Source organism: Morus notabilis, unplaced genomic scaffold (genome assembly GCF_000414095.1).
Source record: "Morus notabilis unplaced genomic scaffold, ASM41409v2 Scaffold843, whole genome shotgun sequence".
Lineage (NCBI taxonomy): Eukaryota > Viridiplantae > Streptophyta > Magnoliopsida > Rosales > Moraceae > Morus > Morus notabilis.
Genome location: NW_010361268.1, coordinates 995,533 through 1,015,209, shown reverse-complemented (window position 1 = coordinate 1,015,209; position 19,677 = coordinate 995,533). Strand labels below are relative to the sequence as shown.

Sequence of the window (19,677 nt, the reverse complement as noted above, 5' to 3'; positions counted from 1 at the left end):
TAGGGAAAGTAAATTCGGCCATGTCATTTTCTGCAAAGTAGGATTTAAATTAGTTTTCCTGTCTTTTGTCAGCACTCATTCTCTCTGCATGGTTAAATCATTCTGGCTTTGCAGTTGGAACGCGACATACGAGAGTTTGCTCGGGAGCAACAAGCCATTCCCTCAGCCTATTCCTCTTGCTGTAAGTCTTTACATCACCAACCCTTTGGAATCCCAACACCATGCTTGTTGCTAATACGTTGTTGGTCGGTTGGGCTTGAAATCAATAGGAAATGGTCGATTTTCTTGTGGACATCTGGGAACAGGAGGGGATGTATGACTGAGCCGAGCATAGTTGGTGGTGCCTGGTTAGCTCTCTGATAACTCATCTAAGCTTTGGTGTACCATTTTTCCTTGCCTGTGCCTCCATAGCAAATAGGTGAAGAAGCAAAAAAGCGCGGTTTTTATATCCACCATGATCAATGTTTATCAAAATGCTCGTATTGGATGTCAACTTCTTGAGGTCTTTTCGATGTGCCCTTTGTATTGAATTTGAAAGTAATTTATTGGGTTGTGGATTTCTCCACCGTCCATTGTGATAGATTTTGCAAGAGTTCATAGGTCTTGTTATTGGCTCCTTCTCTATTTGTCAATGGGTCCTCAAAAAATGGAAGACTTTGGAACAATTTTCTATAATGGCGATCTAGTGTTTCTTTTTCAATGAGCTTATTTTATTGATGGTGATTTAACCCAATAGCATGTTTTATCTTCGTGGACAATTGTCAAAACCATGTGGAATATTGGGCACAAATACTTTTTTCTGTCCCTTTGCAGCAAAAAAAATACTTTTCTCTGTCCCCTCATGACATAGTTTTGTGATAATATATGCAGCAATCGGGACATGCCTAAATTTGATTGCAAGGAAGAGACTCATAGTTGATTCATGATTGGGATTTTATAGTTCGTACAAGTGCGTTAATATAGAGAAAATAAAGTTCTATACTAATTATAGGTCTGACTTTTCAATAAACTTCATGCCTAAATTTGAGCTATTTAGATAATAAAAGTCTTGTTTATTAAATTTATCTCTGAATAAATGGAATGGATAAACTTTTAGGGAGATTCTCTGGACGTACCGGTAAGTCAGATTTTTCTAACCGTTAAATCTACGTATTTTTTGACATTTACATAATTTTATGCAGATCTGACGGACAAAAAATTTAGTCTACTTATATGTTGACGTACCGGAAAAGGTCTCAAAATTTTAATCGTGTTTGCATTATAACAAAGTAAAACGTTCAGCGTACATGTATTATCACGTCAGATGTATCTCTAAAACAAATAAAAAATCCTTTTTTTTTTAATTTTCTAGTTATGCAAAGAACTCTATTAAAAAATATATATTATAGAAAGAATTATCTCGTTGTTCACTTTCTTCAACTCAAAGCTTAAGTACTATATACCCAAACAGGAGAAGCTTAATCCATAGATAAGATGAATTGTAATCTGTTGACATTCGGTAATAAAAGCATGAGAAGAGTAAAACTAAAAGGGAAATTAATATAAACATTTAGATAATATCAAAATTATATGAAGCTTAGAACTTTGTGCACCGCTAGAAATTTGTTTTTCTTATGTTTGGTAGAGGGATTCGTTCTTGATTCGAATTATGATTCGCGGTTTGCTACAGTATTTTCTCTCATAAAAAATACACATAAATTAAAAATGGTTCTAATCACATGATTTTAATTCATGAACTAAACGAACTCTTACTCTTTATCAGAATATTCTCTCGTTAAAAGACGTGGCATCAGATGCATTTCCCTCCAGAACGCTCTTCAAATTCGTCATTATTTGCACTGTGGTATGTTTGAGAAAGACCAAGAACCTCTTAGAAGAATTGCAACGAAAAGAAAGAAGCCCTTGGAACAAAAGAACAGGAAAAAAAAAATGAATAAAATAAAAAAGCCACCACCACCTCTTAGAACCTCATAGAGCCTTCTCCAACTGTCCAAATCCAAAGCTAATCTCCTAACAGCTTCTACTCCTTCCCCTTTAAAATTCTCACTTCTTGTTCTATCAACACCAATCCAGAGCAAAACTAACTTGACTATTTTTCTAACTTCTTATAAACAACCTAGTTAGCCATTAACACAATCTTAATTATAATATTGGTTGTCAATGGCTTTGGCTCGTTTGGCTCTGAGGAACTCCTTGCACCAAAGGGTGCTCTCTCCCCCTTCTCCCGCCGCCGCCTCATGGCTGCTCAGTCACGGCGCCGCTGTTAGCGGTGGCACGGAGGTCGAGACGAAGAGGTTTATGAGTACTGAAGGGACTGATAAGGTGGCTGGCGAGACATCTGAGGGCAAAGAGGTTGCTGCTTCTGAGGATCAAGGCAAAAAGTCTAGATCACTCTTCCGAAGGAAACCCCGCAATAGGGGCCTCTGGAGGAGGAGCCATGACCGCGAGTTTATTCCTACTGAAATTTTTGGTACACGTACATTTTTTCCCTTTCCTTAATGCTCTCTCCCTTTCTTTATACATTTTTTCCCATACATTTTTGGTATATATATATATATGTATATGTACATATGTATTGGTATATGATGTTTGTGGTCACCTAGTTTCTTACTAGGCTGCGAATTGTCACGTAAAGGACTAATAGTATAAATTTCACAGTAATAGTTTTTATCATGTGTGCTAACTCTACGCGCATGTTGCTTGTGGAAAACTATATTCACAATCAATACCAAATTGTTAGTCATGACGAGCAGTATATATATACGTACCAGTTGTTTTTCATGTGTTGGAACTTGAAAGTGACGAAAATTGTATGACATGAAACTTAAATAAAAACTACCACTATATTTAACTAAAATGTATTGGTTACAGTATAGAATAATATATTGACATATTGTGTATATGATTTTGGCAGAATTCTGTCCTTCTGGACTTGGAAATGCACTGATACAAGCGACGGAGAACGTAAACAGGCTGTTTGAGAAGCTAAACTTGTCGCCGTGGTCGCTGTCGGGACGAGTGAAAGAGGTAGAAGACCACTATAAGCTGCGTTTCGACGTGCCGGGGCTTTCGAAAGAGGACCTGAAGATCACCGTCCACGACGGCATTTTGACCATCAACGGAGAGCACAAGGAGGAGGACGGAGGAGAAGGCTCCGATGACGAGTCAAGGATGTACAAATACTACTATACGAGCCTTGTTTTGCCTGAAGATGCCAAGGCCGATGAAGTCAAGGCTGAGTTGAAGCATGGTGTGCTTAACATTACCATTCCTAGAACCGAGAAGCCTAAAAAAGATGTCAAGGAGGTCCAAATACACTGATATATATATATATATATATATATATATGGCCATCTCTATTGTGTGTTTATATGTGGATCCATGCAAGTAGGAGGAATAATGTAGAACCTTAGGAGGAGGGTATGTGTTTGTTTTTCGTTTTTCCTTTTTTGGTTTGCCGTTTGTGCTAAAGAGAACTCGAGTCGGGTGTCTTTTTTTTTTTGGTTTATGAGGATTGTGGATTGTGAATAAAATTGTCTATTAATCATGAATGAGTAAGCTGTTCTTTCTGTAGCATACCCGTTTGTTGATCAAGGCCCCTGGGAATTACCACGTTTCGTTTCTAAAATATTTGGATTAAAGTAATGGCGCTAACCTTCAAAAATTGTTTTATATTTAAAAAGAAAAGGCAAACCAAGGGCACGGGCACGTAGTTGCCTCTGCTGAATCGGTTGGACTTGGACTGTGATGGGAACTGGGTCATCGGTCTATAAGTGTGCACTATACACGGTATAGGTTTCAGTCCACACACACACATAATCTTTACCTGTGCAACAAATATTTAAACAAAAAGGCAAGTTATATTCATCGTTTAATATTAGGAAAATGAAACTCCTTGCCATCATGAATATAAAATATTCACGACACATAAGGAATATGTGTAGTATTTTTAGTTTCATGAAGCTTAAAAATTTAACACTTTCTCATGTTACTTTCCTTGTTTTTTTATTTTTTTAATTAAATCGGGGATGGGGCTTTGAACTTTCAAAACCTCTATATTTTTGGAGGCATATTAGAGGCTGAATGAGTATGCGGAGGCATATTTTTGTATCTCCTTATATATCAGTGTCATACTTCTTCGGGTCTCTCTCATTCATGTGTGCAGACAAGAAAATGGAAAGACTTTCGGCCCCTAGCCCAAAATATTTCGTCATCTTGATTAAAAATTTTGTGCAGTGCAGGTATTTTTGTTTTACCATTTGAATTACAATTTAAATTTTTTTGTTACAGTATTTTATATTATTTTGTATAAATTTATTTTTTAATTTAAATACTCAATTCAACGAGAAATGAATGGGCTTTATGTATGCAAAAATAATCAATTTATGAGCTGTCAATTATTAACAGGAAATTGTATTATAACAATGATCTTATGAGACTTCAAATGCATTTGATCGAAAGTGCTCGTTGTGGCCAGATTCTTATCTTTTTGTGAACAAAAACCATTCAAGACTCATTCAGGATCTGGATGACGAGTCACGTCCCAAAAAATAAAAATAAAAATAAACTAAAAATAACTGTTACTTCAGTTGTCTTAAGCTCACTTCCAATTCTACGATAAAGCCTTGTTTGAGGAACGAGACTGGACAATGAAAAGACCACTGACGCACTGGCACGTGTCGGCTGTCAGGCATGACGTTATCATTATGATTTAAACAGTTTAGCGAGTACACCACAACACCAAAGCGTGTAAGATATCAGTCTTGTCACGCATACTTTTTCTATTCTCTGTTTTCTTTTCCCTTCTTTTTCATCTTATTTCACTTTGTTTCTGCTTGAAATTGTTTTATTTAGGATTTATTTCTCTTAACTATATGCAACCCCTATTTTAAAATATAACATCTCATGACTTTTAATGAAAATGAAGTATACGTTTGGTTTAAGAATTCGTATTATAGTTCGAATTATAATTCGTAACTTGTTATAATATTTTTTCTCATAAAAAATACACATAAATAGAGAATAATTTTGAATCATGATTTTAAATCCATTAACCAAACGTAACAGAAATGTTTCACATAAATAATAATGGTTGTTAAACATCAGGGAGTGAGCAAGCTATTTTGTCCTAATTGTGAGGCAAGTATTTTTACCATTCGATTAATTTTTTAACAGTCAGATCCCCAATAGTTGTAATTTAATGTGGTATGTTGTAAATTTTTAACACTGATTTGTACAAATTTAACAGTTAAAAAGACTTGCTCCAACTCAATAGTGGAGCAATGAACAATATAAATTGTTCCACCGTAAAGATTCCTTAAATGTTTTGGTGCACAATTATTTTTTGCCCTCAATCATCCCAATTTGCAATTTTTTTTTTTTTTTGAAAGTGCACGTTTTACACTTAATTTGGTAAAAGATAATAATAAACACAATTTCATGTTCTATTCCATGCTCTAAACGTTATAAGCCTCCCACCGGCTAACACCGCGCACTCATCCCTTCCATCTAGCACTGAAACATACAAAAACCACTCCTTGGCAAGATACCCTTCGCTCTCAAAATCAGTCCGCCTTTGCCTCTCGTGCGATCTGCTTCCCCACCACAGACAGATATCCCTCCCCGCCCTAACAATTATAACTCGTGAGGTATCAATTTCCTAGTATTATATTTTTCTTAATAATTATAATTTTTAATTTAAGTTAGCTTTTAAAAAGAATATAATTATCATAAGTGCCGGAGCCAACATTCCACTTTAATAAGAGTGTATACTGAATTTTTTATAATAAACAATAAAAGAAATATGTGTGATGATATTTTATAATAACTATCAAATATATACGTGAAAATAAAGATTAAAAAAGTGTAAGGTTGAGTGGGGCCATGTATAAACATCTTAAATTTTAGTGGAGCTAAAATAAAAATATCATAAGATTTTTAGGGATAAAAATATAAAATTAAGAAAGCCGTTTCTACTGGACAATGAATAACTCCGCCCTAATTACCATAATACCTTCAATTTTGTACCACAAAATGATATGTATCAATTTTTGTTTAAAATCCTAATTGAAAGAAATTTTGGTTTACTGTTTTGTAAATTGGGGGTAACAAAAGTTAAGATTCATTTATTTTATGCGTTTAAATTTATAATTTTAATTATATTATAGTGTTTTTCTTTTATAAAAAATTTAAAATTTAAATATTAAAATTAAAAATCATTAATTTAAACACATAAATTAAACTGAGTCCTTAGATTTTAATAAACCGTATTGATACTGTAACTATAATTGAGAGTGAATTTTTAAAATGAACTATTTTATTTAACATTTGATGATAATATATATTTTTTCAGTATTTTTTTTTGTTTTTCTTTTGGATAATTATCTAATGGAATATGTTGGTTTCAAGTTTCTACGTACATAACCATGCAGAGTGGACCACTGGAGGCCGTCCTATATTGAGATGACCAAAGATGGTTGATGTGAAATCGACTAATGCACTGTCAGTGAAAGGAAGCTCCTCAACATTTGTGTAGGCGTGGATGTTTCTTATGGGTGTCCTTGCGGTGTGATACACCCCCGGGTTAATTTGCTGGTGGAGAAGGAAAAAAAAACTTGAGTAAGCTTAAAATTCTGAATCATTATAGGCTTCGTTCGTTTTGATGATTTGAGTTTAAAATTTGAGTTGAGATGTGATTGTATGTGAGAACTTTTTACTGTAATAAAAAAGTTAGATGTGATTATTTGTGAGAATTTTTTACTGTAATAAAACTCGAATTCTAAACTCGAATCAGCGAAACGAACGAGGCCTATATTTACATTCAGCTCTATTAAATCATAATTTTTATTTTTTTATAGTTTGGGTTTTTTTTTAATATTCTGCCACATAATTTTATTAACATATATATCCACACTAATTATCAGCATTTATATATCATAATATATCTTAAAGAAAAATAAAAAAACGCCACAGCCTGTGGGAAGGTGGATTTAAAATCCTGTTGTTCTGATAAATGCGCAGTGATTCCTAGATACATACGCGAAGGAAAAGAAAACGTTCTGGAGTTCTTTTAAATCTTATACACACACATATATATTGGAATTGATATTTTAGGTCTCGTTCAGTTAGTTTTCTATTTGAGTTGAGATATAATTTTATGTGAAAATTTTTTATTAAAACAAAAAAAAATTAGATGTGATTTTTTACGAGAATTAACTATAGTAAAATTAGAATTAAAAATTCAAATTTGTAAAATAAACGTGGCTTAGTTTCCACAATTTTGTAAGACCTAAATGAGTTGCATTTATGTCTTTCATTGTAAGATTGTTCTATGTGCACGTTATGGTTTGACTTCGTATGGGCGGGTTAGGCCAAAAACTGAAAAAGAATCTGTGCATGCAATTTCACATTAATGCTTGGCAGGAAGAGTTCAAATTCAACCAGCTCCATCTACTCTTAAATAAAGTAAATGGACCTTTTATGTGTATTGGTGGATTTCGTTTATGTTTGCTTGTGTAATATTATCGCTTTAATTTTTTTTTGAAAAAAAAACATAGATTAAGGGTTCGTTTGGTAGATAGATCCAGAATCATTATTCTAGATCTTAGTTTATAATAAGTGTTTGTTTACAGTGATTCTGAATCATTATTCAGAATGATTCAGAATCAGTGTTTGATTTGGATAATTCTGAATCATGATTCAGAATCTGATGTGATGTTTTAAACTAACTCAAATTATGATTATAAAATCACCTCTCTCTTGATTCAAGGTGATTCAAATCCTTGATTCTGAATCATAATTTCAAAATCATAATTTGAACTTAAAATCATAAATTCTAATTATAATTCTAAAATCATAATTAGAATCATCGTAATTTAAATTCTCGTACTAAATGAATCCTAAATGTTAACAGGAAGTCCTGCCTCATAGGCACAAATCTAAATACACTATTTCCTTACCTTCTTTGAAGAAACAGCGTGCTTTTTAGTTTGGTTTGGAAAGCCACATAATTTTATTAACATATATATCCACACTAATTATCAGCATTTATATATCATAATATATCTTAAAGAAAAATAAAAAAACGCCACAGCCTGTGGGAAGGTGGATTTAAAATCCTGTTGTTCTGATAAATGCGCAGTGATTCCTAGATACATACGCGAAGGAAAAGAAAACGTTCTGGAGTTCTTTTAAATCTTATACACACACATATATATTGGAATTGATATTTTAGGTCTCGTTCAGTTAGTTTTCTATTTGAGTTGAGATATAATTTTATGTGAAAATTTTTTATTATAACAGAAAAAAATTAAATGTGATTTTTTACGAGAATTAACTATAGTAAAATTAGAATTAAAAATTTAAATTTATAAAATAAACGTGGCTTAGTTTCCACAATTTTGTAAGACCTAAATGAGTTGCATTTATGTCTTTCATTGTAAGATTGTTCTATGTGCACGTTATGGTTTGACTTCGTATGGGCGGGTTAGGCCAAAAACTGAAAAAGAATCTGTGCATGCAATTTCACATTAATGCTTGGCAGGAAGAGTTCAAATTCAACCAGCTCCATCTACTCTTAAATAAAGTAAATGGACCTTTTATGTGTATTGGTGGATTTCGTTTATGTTTGCTTGTGTAATATTATCGCTTTAATTTTTTTTTGAAAAAAAAACATAGATTAAGGGTTCGTTTGGTAGATAGATCCAGAATCATTATTCTAGATCTTAGTTTATAATAAGTGTTTGTTTACAGTGATTCTGAATCATTATTCAGAATGATTCAGAATCAGTGTTTGATTTGGATAATTCTGAATCATGATTCAGAATCTGATGTGATGTTTTAAACTAACTCAAATTATGATTATAAAATCACCTCTCTCTTGATTCAAGGTGATTCAAATCCCTGATTCTGAATCATAATTTCAAAATCATAATTTGAACTTAAAATCATAAATTCTAATTATAATTCTAAAATTATAATTATAATCATCGTAATTTAAATTCTCATACTAAATGAATCCTAAATGTTAACAGGAAGTCCTGCCTCATAGGCACAAATCTAAATACACTATTTCCTTACCTTCTTTGAAGAAACAGCGTGCTTTTTAGTTTGGTTTGGAAAAGTTGTAGTTTCCAATTTGTCATGGTTTCCTTCCCAATGAGTCCTCCAAATTGCGTGACATGGTCGGTATTTGAGCAGCAGACGACTCAACCACATATACTGATATACATACACACATACATACATATATATATATATATATAGTCATGGATACAAGTAAAAGTAATAAGACTATAAGAAGAGAACAGAGACTTCTTCTTGAGTTGCCTAGTTCTTTGGGAAGGACGTTGAATTAGAGGGCCACTGCAGTTCAGCATGCAGGAGACAGAAGTTTTGGATTTCACGTTGTTAGTTATTACTTGTTCAATACTTGTGAATTACTCCACAATAAGAAATAATTGAAGAAGATAATTATACCAATTCTCTACCTGTTTCGAGTCCAACAAGCTACTGTTATTCCTTTATTTGGTTTCAACTTTCACTTCTGATATAGTGGTCTGGTAACAGCTATAGTGTTAAACTGGTCACTGGTGGGTGTAATGAAAGGCTGTAAGATGGCCTTTTTTTTTTCTTTTTTTTTTTTGGAATCGAGAAAAAGGGAAAAGAGAGGAACTTAATTGGCAGTTCTCTCTTAACTCTTATCAGTTCTTCTCATATTACTGGTGTTCAGAGGAAGCCACCTGTACTTTCTCTCTGCATGCCTTGGAGGTAGCTTGTCAGTTTGCTTAGATTCTTTTAAAAAAATACAACTGTTTTCTAACAGTAAGATCAAGACACTTTTTACTTTTTTCTGTTTTTCACCTTTAAGTAATAAGCCAAGAATCAACCCATGCTCACCATCTACTTTTTTTTTTTTTAATCTTTTTTTATTTTTATTTTTAAGTTAGTAGTTTGACAACCAAAGTTTCACATTGGTAATTTATAAAGTGGAGTATTAATGAAGTGTTAATCAGAGAGTTTTTAGCGCTTTAAGTGTTTAATAAGAGCCAAAAGCGCCTCTACAGCTTCACTGTCCACACCGCGCGCGTGCGAGCCATAAGAGACTCTTTAAGTGCCTAATAAACGCCAAAAACGTCTCTACAACTTCATTGCTCACAGTGCGCATGTGCGGGTTATAAGAGACTCTCTTGTTATCACTTCATTAAACTTAACATTTCCAACATTTAATTCTCGAACAGAATTTGACGTAAAAAACATCATAACTTGTAAGTAATTGACCTGTCAAATTTTTATTAGATTTTATCATATTTGGTTATACTAAAATCATGTTAACCTATGTTCTGAAAAAAAAAAAAAAAAAAATATAATAATAATAATAACGCAAAGAAAAGAAGGCCGCAAGTAATAGTTTTTCCATATTCCAATGTCAGTAACTCTGTATATAGGTTTCATTTACTAAACAAACTAATTTAAATGAATTTACCGGTATGTCATAATTAAAACTTTTAAGCCAGGAGTTTAAAAAAAAATTGAAACATTGAACAATATATTCAAGTCAACAGTTTAACAACAAAAAACTGAAAATTGTGCCGTGTCCATTATATATATAGATATACAAGTTATGTGTATATACTACTATTGATGATGAGTGGTGCAAGGACGTGTAGTGCAAGTCTTCCACGTATAATACTTTAATCAATGCTACAAGTGTTGTCTTTGTTTTGATTTCTGCACATTGAATAAGGGTAACATGGTAAATAAATAAGCAGTAGTGTGGTCATCTAAACCAAAGAGAAAACCATGGAATAGTAAAACCAAACACCCGAGACATAATTCACTAAAAACCTCGAGTCAGTGCAACAGTTTCCCAAAAGGCCAAGACAAATTTCAACACAGGTGAAAAACTCTCCATTGGTGTACATTGTTATGGCATCAGAGAAAGTGTCTTTTGAGAAGGAAACAGCCCTCACCCTTTGTCCAATAATGCCACAAAATAAAGATAATAATATTATAATTTAATTCTGCTGTTTTTTTTTTTTTTTTTTTTTTTTTCCTTCTATCTAACACAAACAGCTTCTTTCTTTTTTATTAATAAGATCTATATATCTCTCCTGTGCTTCTCTCTGAACATCCCTTTTCTTCACTGTAACTTGCACCAGAAACTAATACACATTATTCCACCTTATTATTAATATTATTATTATTAGGCTTTAAGAAAACTGATCATGATCTCACGGATGGCTCCATCAACTAGGACCTTCCCTCAGCGCCTCAAAGTAGCTCATGTGCTACTACTGATCACTGTGGTTTTCATATTTTCCCTCACAATTCTTCCTTCCAAACCAGGTAATATAATTATAACCAAAACTGTTGAGAGATTCCATGGCTGTGTTAATTCCCTGTTGGGTACTCTTTTTTTTTTTTTCTTCTTCTCTCTTTAATTAATACAAGTAATTATTCAGATCTTTTTTTTTTCCTTCTCTTTTTTTGGTTTTCCAGTTCTGGGTTTTGATCAATACTCATCAAGAAAGTGGGAGAGTACTGAAGAGAAAAGGAAAATGGTCTTGGGATCAAGGCCTCCAGGGTGTGTGAACAAGTGCATGAATTGCAGGCCTTGTAGGGCTACTTTGGTCATTCCATCTCACCAGAAGCGTAGTTTCGAGATATCCTCTCATGGGGAAGATGACAGCTATTATCTTCTCTCATGGAAATGCAGATGTGGAAATAAGCTCTTCCAACCATGATCTGATTATCACTTCCTACGTACTACACTTCTAAGGAGAAATTATATATCATGCATGTATTTATTAAATTTCTAGTTGGCAAAGTAATTCCTCTTTCTCTCTCCCATGTCCATGAGATCTTTCTAGCTAATTATGATAATCTATTAGATACATATTACATATTTACTAATCTATTCGAGTTTGTGCGTGTTCGCATTTCCCTTTTGCTTTTTCTTTCAAAAGAGATTCAAAATTCTCCTTTTCTTCTCATGTTTGCATATTTTATCTAATTATCTGTTCAAGTCCTCTATTTAATTTTTCCCCACCTCCTGGACCTGCATGGAAAATATGATTGTCATTCATTAATTAATGTTTATATCTATACCCTTTTTGCTAATTATGAACTTCCTAAAGTGTGGTGGGTGGTTAATGGTTACCAACTATATTTTTGTTGCTTAATTATTTTATGTGGGATTACCGTAATAGGATACCACTATTAGTAGGGTAATCTTTCTAAACCTCATTTCTAACCAAAATTACATAAAATGGAAAAATATACAAATTAAAATCCGATAGAGTGCCCAATTACATAAAATGGAAAAGTATACAAACTGAAATATGATATAGAGTGTCCACAGTAGAATTCTATTTTTGTTCTTAGAATCTAAAATAGTAATTGATTTGACCACTCCAAAAAAAAAATAATTGACTACAATTGAAATATCAAGGAAAGGATAATAATTGATTGACCATTCGGCCTTCAGGAAAAAAAATGACTATGATGTATATTTTTTTATAGAAAAAGAGATAAATATCTTTTAAAATATATGAACCTAAATTTTTATTATTTACTCTTAATTAATATTTTTTTAATTAAATAACTATATTAGTTAAAATGGTATTAATGGATAAAGGTGGACGGGTAAATTCTCTATTTTTTTTCTTTCTTTTGTTTTGGGCCGAACGTAAACCCCGGAGTGAGCCCAAAGATCGGGTTTATGGCTCAACTTCAAGCTCAGCCCAAACACAGCCCCACATAAATGCAAAATAACTAACCAATTCCTTAGAAAACCCAAAGCTTTTCCAACCAACCAAAAATGGCGGTTCTCTTTGTAGCAAACGCTTCCCACTACAGTACCACGAACAACGAATCCTTTCCATTCCAGAACTCTCTCTTCCATATCGGCATCTCAGTCCCTTGCACTCGTTTCCTTCTTCATCGCCGTCGTTATTCCCAAAACTGCATTTTCCACTCGCCGTTTAGTCTCCGACGTCGTTTAGCTCCGCCATTTCCTTCGCGTCCAGTCCTCGGCCTCGGCCTCTGCTTCGCCGCCAAGCCCGGCCATCCTCCGCCGCCTCCGCAATCCGACCCGCCTCCTGAGCCGCCGCGGCTCACAGGTACGCAGCTCGCGTTTTCGTCGTCTGTGTCCTAGGGTTTTACGGGTTTGAAATCCGTGGTTTTTCCTTTATTTATTTAAAATTGGAAGATTAATTGGCTTGTTTTGATAGGATTTGTAGAACTTAAGGTGCGGATTTGATTATACGAACTGGAAAGCTGAATTTTTGATAGAGTGGAATATGAATTTCTGCTGGATTTTAGTTCCAATGGAGGATTGTTTTCCATATTTCTGTAATGGAAATTGGTTATGTTGTTAATTTGATTAACATATTAGTTATGTTAGAGTTTGAAATTTGCTAACCTTTATTCAATTGAGTGGTGCCATCCTCTTATTGATTAACTTACAATCCTACATGTACTAAAATATTATTTCAATTCTGTCTATTTGAGTTTGGGAAAGCAATTGGCAATTTTTGTTTTCGTTATATAAAGAACAGAGAGAGAGAGAGAGAGAGCAAAACTGTGAGTTGTTTTTGTGGTTAGTTAAATAAGGGGTCTTTCCATGTGCGTAAACAGGTCTCATGAGAATTATGGCCAAAGTAAAAAACAGATTAGAGAGAGCAGGGGAAAAAAAAAGAAACAAGAAAGTAGAAGCTTCAAAGGAGAAATGAATAGTGTTGGAGAACATAGAAAGTGTTATTAAAAAAAAAAGAAAAAAAAAAAAGCAAAACACAATTTGCTTTTAAGAGATCAACGTTGATAGTAGAGGCTTTTTTTTTTTTTTTCCCCCCCCTAAGCAAGCATTGATCTTGTTCTTGTATGATGCGACTGTACTATTGTCTATTGTATGACATTATGAATGTAAGAGCTTGGCTTAAGTGATGAACGAGTGGGTTTGCTATGGGCAAGTCAAGGTCCAAAACTCATTTATCACAAGTGATGAACGAGTGGGTTTGCTATGGGCAAGTCAAGGTCCAAAACTCATTTATCACACGTAACTAAACATAATAATACGTGCTTGTTCATTTATTTTACTGCGTTATTGTTGAGAAGAGCATAAATTATATTTACATCTGGGAGGGATATATGTGAAATTGTAAAATTTGTTGGAATTAGAGGATAAAATGGAGAATCGGTAAGAAATATGGCTAATGAGTTTTCTTATATGTTCACTCCTATACCTGTCTCCTCCTCGGCCTACCTTCGACCGAATCTTATTGAGAATCATATAATGTAGACGAGTTTATTAGCTAGATGTATATATCTTATTGAAACCAGTTTGTGCCCTCCTAAACATTTTGGAACTTCTTTCTTCTAGAACTAGTTGTGCTTTGTGACTGCTTCAATATTGTAATGTTTAGAGATGTTTGGACTTTAGGTTCAAGTTTGTCTCTTAGACCTCTTTTTATACAAAAGAAGCTTGAACATGGAGTTGGGTATTGACCAGCCTCTTTCTTTACCTACTTGTTGGAGCAGGTCCTGCAGCATCTTTTTCTAAATTTCAGGATAGAATACAGATATTCTTTGCTGTCCTCTTCTGGATGGCTTTGTTCTTCTGGACTTCTGCATGGGATGAGAGGAATAGACCAAACAAAGGTTCCCGATTTAGAAGATAGAGGTAGTAAAGATGTATTTATTTGTATATAATTGGTAGGACCAGATAGATAGTACTGGCGGAGGAAAGCAATTAGTGTTGTAAGTGTATTTTGGCTGATCACATTCTTAAATATTGTGTAAAAAGAATAATAATTAATACGAGGGATGAATGGTTAGTGCTCCAATTTGCCCTATTGTTTCGGGTTACTAAGAGATCCTTTGATTTTGTGCAATTTGTTTTGGATTTTGGTGCTACTAAGTAAGAGTGTTATTACTTCAAAATGTTGTCTTCTCATCCACAATACTATTCTCAATGCTCAATTATAAATATAAAATAAAAATAATGGTCAAAGGGTTCTGGATTTAAGAATGTTCTAAATTTTACATCTAAAGAAAAGCCATTCTATGATTTCACTTTCACAATATTTGGATATGGCGTGAAACTCTTTTAAAACTTTGGTGATATTCACCTTGGATTATTTATGAACCAACATGTAAATGATCAAAAGCTGTGGTGGGGAAGGAACTTGACATAAAAGTTGAATAAAACCTCGCGCTAACTCATCCTTCTCTGCTGGTTTAACTCATGTTTCGATATCCAGATCATGTCCTATTAGTAGTTGTTGATAATTGATATAGTGTGGTGAGTCAAATAAGGCTGTTGAAGATCTAACCGATATTGTGCATGACTGGATGTCTAGCCAGTAACAAACTCAAGCAAAAGAACTTACTAAACGTTGAAAATGGTATATATTGAAAAGGCCAGAGCCTAGTAAAGATAAATCCTTAATTGTTGTCTAAAAAGCGTCGTGCCACCACTAGTATCTTCTTCCCGGAATAGCTTTCTAGAGTAAAACCGCCTCTCCTACACATGTTCAGTTTTGTTGCTTTTGAGATTGGGTTAGAGTTCATGTGGGTTGGTTCTGGAGAATATGTAGAGAGCTCTGGGTCTTTCATTGAATTGGCACGTGACACGTTGAGCATGCTTGCTATTTTCTCATACACATTGCACAGCTTGAACGAACCATGCGTTAATGGAACTAAACAGATGCCAATGCCAAGCTAGACTTCCCGCCGAAACCCACCTGCGCCTGTCCTCTCTCTATTAGCTAACACTATTAGTTGTAACTTTTTTTTTTTTTTTCTTCTTTTTTGGCTAGTCTCATCCCATCTCTTATCCCTCTTTTGTTTATAGATGAAGCCCCAAGGCTGACCAATTGAATGGAAAAGGCATAACCCAATTGTAGTCGAAGGATGTTTAGTTTCGGGCAACCACCATGGGTCCAACAATGCATAATCTATTTGCCTGGCAAGACACACACTCACGCTGTCAATATTCGAATATAGGGACATCTTAAAAGGAGACGAAGAAAATACATCCTTATTACTTGTTGGTTGAACTTCATATCATGCTTAACGCCTAGTTTTGGTTGGATGGTATTTTTTTGTTCTCGAGCCTACTCTGGGACAAAATGAGCCTAAATCAACATGACACATCTGGATCAGTTTCTTATTTTTATGTTGGATGGTAACTGATGGACATGGAGCCTATCCGTTGTTGCTAAACAATTCACATTGTTTTTGTGTAATTTCATATTTTTTAATTAATGGCTACTATTTTATCAAACAGTTAAAGATGATCTGACTGAAATTTGTCATATTCCGGGATTCCATCGGCATATCAATGATGAAGTGTAAAGATAACTAAAACGTTTTAAAGTTTGTTTTGTTCACGTGTTTAAATTAGTAATTTTAATTTATTAATAGAAATTTTATGAGAGAATTATTGGCATCAATATGCAAATTTTTAATAAAAAAAATACTGGATTAGAATTAAAATTATAAAAGTAAATACATTAACTAAATGAGCTTTTAATTTATCTGATTGTTCAATAAAGTGTTTTTTTTTTTTTATACTGAAACCAATAAAATGCTCAGTTGTTATATCATTAGTGTTAACCTAAATTCTCGTTTCATCAAGCACTTAAAAAAAAAAAAAAAAAAAAAGAGGAGAGAAGAAGAAAGAGTTGTTGATTTCTACTTTATCATCAATTATATGTTGATGCTTAACGGGCTCCAAAGAAAGACCAGAGGCGATGCCACCGCTAAAAAGCTGTATAAAATCGTCGTTCTCTTCTTGTCTTTTTATGCGTCCGAACCACGTACGTGTCAATAACCGTTTCGACGACACTAGGATAAAAAGCTAAGGCGAGAGCGATAATGCACGTCTTCTTTTGTCGTTTGCAAAGCCGGAGGTCAACCGTTGAATTACACAATTTTCTTTCCCATTTCTTTTTTCGGAAATGAATGGCGGCTACTTAGGTCCGAACACGCGTGATGGGCAGGCGACACCGCACGATTGTAATCTACGGCTATGATTCATTTTCACTGTCCATACCTTTTCTTCTGCCTTATCTTTTAGGCTTGCTTTAGGGTCCATCTCAAACATAAACCCACAGCTGAGTAAGTATTTTCAGCGTTGGATTAATTTTTTATCAGTTAAATTTACGGTATGAAACAATTTTTTATAACGTATTGAAAATTTATAATATAAATTTAATTTAACAATTAAAAATATATGACATTTTTATGTACGTTAGGTAAGTTTTTTATTCATTAAATTTATATAAAATTATATAAAAATAAAAAAATATGTAAATTTAACGATTAAAAAATATGACTTATTAATACGTCAAGCGTACTAAAAAATCACTTTAAAAATATTTACTTTACTTGTGAGTCACACGTGAGGATTCACCATAAAGTTTTCCTTCTCTTTATTTATCTTTTTTTCTGCCGTGTTTTTAATTTTTATGTCCATCTGAATGTGAGGTTTAATTTATTTTTTCTTCTTCCCTTTATATGTTTTGGTTATAGGATGGAAATGGATTTAGAAATGTATCTTTTACTAAAGAAAAATCTCCATAAATACTCTTTAAAAATATATGGATCTATAATTTTTATTTTTATACTTGATTAATATTTTTTTAATTAAATAACTATATTAATAAAAAGATAATAATAAAAAATAATAAATAAAAATTCAGACTCACGTATTTTTAGAGGTAAATTTAACAATGTTTTCTTTGCCCCCTAAACTATTTAATTATCTATTTGTCCGTTTTGTCTAATGAACAAAAATTCAAATTTTTTTTTAAGAAAAAACATTATAATAAAAAAGTTTAAATTATAATTCAAACTCACTAATAAATAGGTAATTATGAGCATGTTTGGTTTCATTTCTGTTTTCATTTTTCACATTTTCTGAGATAAAAAAGCAGAGATTGCGGAGGAAAACGTGTTTAGAGGAAAAAAGATGAAAAAAACAAAAACAAAAACGGGTTTCAGTTTAGTGTAAAATGACTCAAAAACTGAAAACGAATTCAAGTCGTTTTTCATTTTCAGTTTTGGGTGGATGTTTTTTTTTAGGTAAGTGGGTGTGGGCTTAAATAAACTAACAAAGTACTTTTAAATTAAAAATGAAAATTGCATAACCAAATAGAGTTTCAATTTTTTCTTATATTAAAAATAATCTCTTAATAAAACTACCAAACGCTTTCAAAAATGATTTATGTCTGAGGTTAAAAACATTTTTATTTTCAATTTCATACAAAAAATAGAATCATTTTAAAACTAATTTCAAAACACCCTTTATCTCGACATTCTAAAATTTACTTATACTGCAGATAATATCATAGGAAAGCGTAGATATGTAGTAGAGAACTTCTCTTTCTATGTCACAAGGAATGAAAAATCACATTAAAATCGCAGCTTAAGTAGAGGTGTCAAATGGGTTGGGCCGTCCATGGACGGCCCGGCCCAGCCCGTAATAGTGCATGATTTGGCACGGCCCGGTTCGTTACTGTTACGGGCCGGGCCAGCACGGCACGTGTAATGGACTAGGGCTGGGCCTTAACTTCTCAGCCCGCGGCCCAAGCACGTGGAGGCCCGCGGCACGACCCTTATTCGACCCGGCCCAAGCCCTGATTCGGCCCGGCCCAAGCCCGCGAAACGGCCCACGAAGAAGCCCATTTCATTTGGTCCAGTGGGCCTTTCACGGGCCCAACGTTCGGTACGTGACGGGTCTCCTGTTTGGCCCGTCACGTGCCTCCTGTTTGGCACGTCACGTGCCTCCCGTTTGGCACGTGATGGGCCAAACGGGAGGCCCGTCACATGCCACACGTTGGGCCCGCGAAGGGCCCAACAGGAAAAAACTGAATTTTAACCCAAAAATCCCCTATAAATACCCCTTAATTCCACCATAAATCCCACACAACAATTCACTCTCATCTTCTCATCTCACTCTCATTCTATCTCTCAACTTCTCTCTTTGATTTTGATTCTAAGCTTTTTTCTCGTGTTCATTCATTTTCTATCTCTTTCATTTACAAAGTTCAATCAAGTTCTATCAATTTCCAAAAAATGGCCTCACCAAATTTTCCTGATTTCACTGCTCTTCCTGAGCTTGGTGAGGAGACATTTTTTGAGGAAGAAATGATACCTTCCAACCCCACCCCCACTGAACCAGAAAATGCTCCGGTGGATAATGCTTCAGTATACAACGAAGAAGCTGGAGAACACAGTAGAGGAAAAAGACCGCGAACTTCTCCGGCATGGCAACATTTCACCGAGGAGCCCCGACCAAATCTAAAAACAGGTGAGATGGAAATTCGTGCGGTATGTAAATATTGTAAAAACACTTTTCTAAATAAAAAGGGTGGGGGTACTGGTCATCTGGATAGACATTGGAAAATATGTCTACCGTTGCACCAAGGTGGGAGTGTGGACTCCCGCCAACAAACACTATCACTCACATCACATGGGTTACAAAATTTTACATACGATGCACAACGTGCTCGTGAGGCACTAGCTAAATTTCTAGCTAGTGCCGAATTGCCTATTTCTTTTGCAGAGGATGCCTCCTTCGAAGAATTCATCCAGACAACCTTTTGCCCACAATTTAAACGGGTAAGTAGAAACACAACTCGTTCTGATTGCATGAAAGTTTTTTATGCAATG

At 34.1% G+C, this 19,677-nt stretch overlaps 4 protein-coding genes across 8 annotated transcripts in view; all 4 read left to right on the top strand.

Moving 5' to 3' along the window:
* Positions 1-935, top strand: part of LOC21408465 — a 3,059-nt gene extending 2,124 nt beyond the window's left edge. The window contains exons 5-7 of one of the 4 annotated variants that reach the window (XM_024166109.1): positions 73-181; positions 270-347; positions 871-935. In XM_024166109.1, the coding sequence (XP_024021877.1) occupies positions 73-181; positions 270-323 (163 nt within the window). In that variant the 3' untranslated portion in view covers positions 324-347; positions 871-935. Of the gene's footprint in view, positions 1-72; positions 182-269; positions 702-870 lie in introns of those variants that run through there. The other 3 variants (XM_024166110.1, XM_024166111.1, XM_024166108.1) reach the window with 3 other exon arrangements.
* Positions 936-1,181: 246 nt separating this feature from the next.
* Positions 1,182-3,556, top strand: LOC21408464 (26.5 kDa heat shock protein, mitochondrial). The gene is made up of 3 exons (XM_024166107.1): positions 1,182-1,232; positions 1,763-2,470; positions 2,915-3,556. The coding sequence occupies exons 2-3, from the start codon at positions 2,161-2,163 to the stop codon at positions 3,319-3,321; spliced, it is 717 nt and encodes a 238-aa protein (XP_024021875.1). The 5' UTR covers positions 1,182-1,232; positions 1,763-2,160; the 3' UTR covers positions 3,322-3,556.
* Positions 3,557-11,045: 7,489 nt separating this feature from the next.
* Positions 11,046-11,891, top strand: LOC21408463 (EPIDERMAL PATTERNING FACTOR-like protein 1). The gene is made up of 2 exons (XM_010098930.2): positions 11,046-11,346; positions 11,500-11,891. Exons 1-2 carry the CDS (start codon positions 11,226-11,228, stop codon positions 11,742-11,744), a joined length of 366 nt encoding a protein of 121 aa, XP_010097232.2. The 5' UTR covers positions 11,046-11,225; the 3' UTR covers positions 11,745-11,891.
* A 914-nt stretch (positions 11,892-12,805) lies between these two features.
* LOC21408462 lies at positions 12,806-16,016 on the top strand. 2 transcript variants are annotated; one of them, XM_024166137.1, is made up of 3 exons: positions 12,806-13,121; positions 14,539-14,680; positions 15,854-16,016. In XM_024166137.1, exons 1-2 carry the CDS (start codon positions 12,821-12,823, stop codon positions 14,676-14,678), a joined length of 441 nt encoding a protein of 146 aa, XP_024021905.1. In that variant the 5' UTR covers positions 12,806-12,820; the 3' UTR covers positions 14,679-14,680; positions 15,854-16,016. The 2 variants fall into 2 exon arrangements, with proteins under 2 accessions (XP_024021905.1, XP_010097231.2); XM_010098929.2 differs by lacking the exon at positions 15,854-16,016 and having other exon boundaries at positions 14,539-14,916.
* Positions 16,017-19,677: the final 3,661 nt, after the last annotated feature.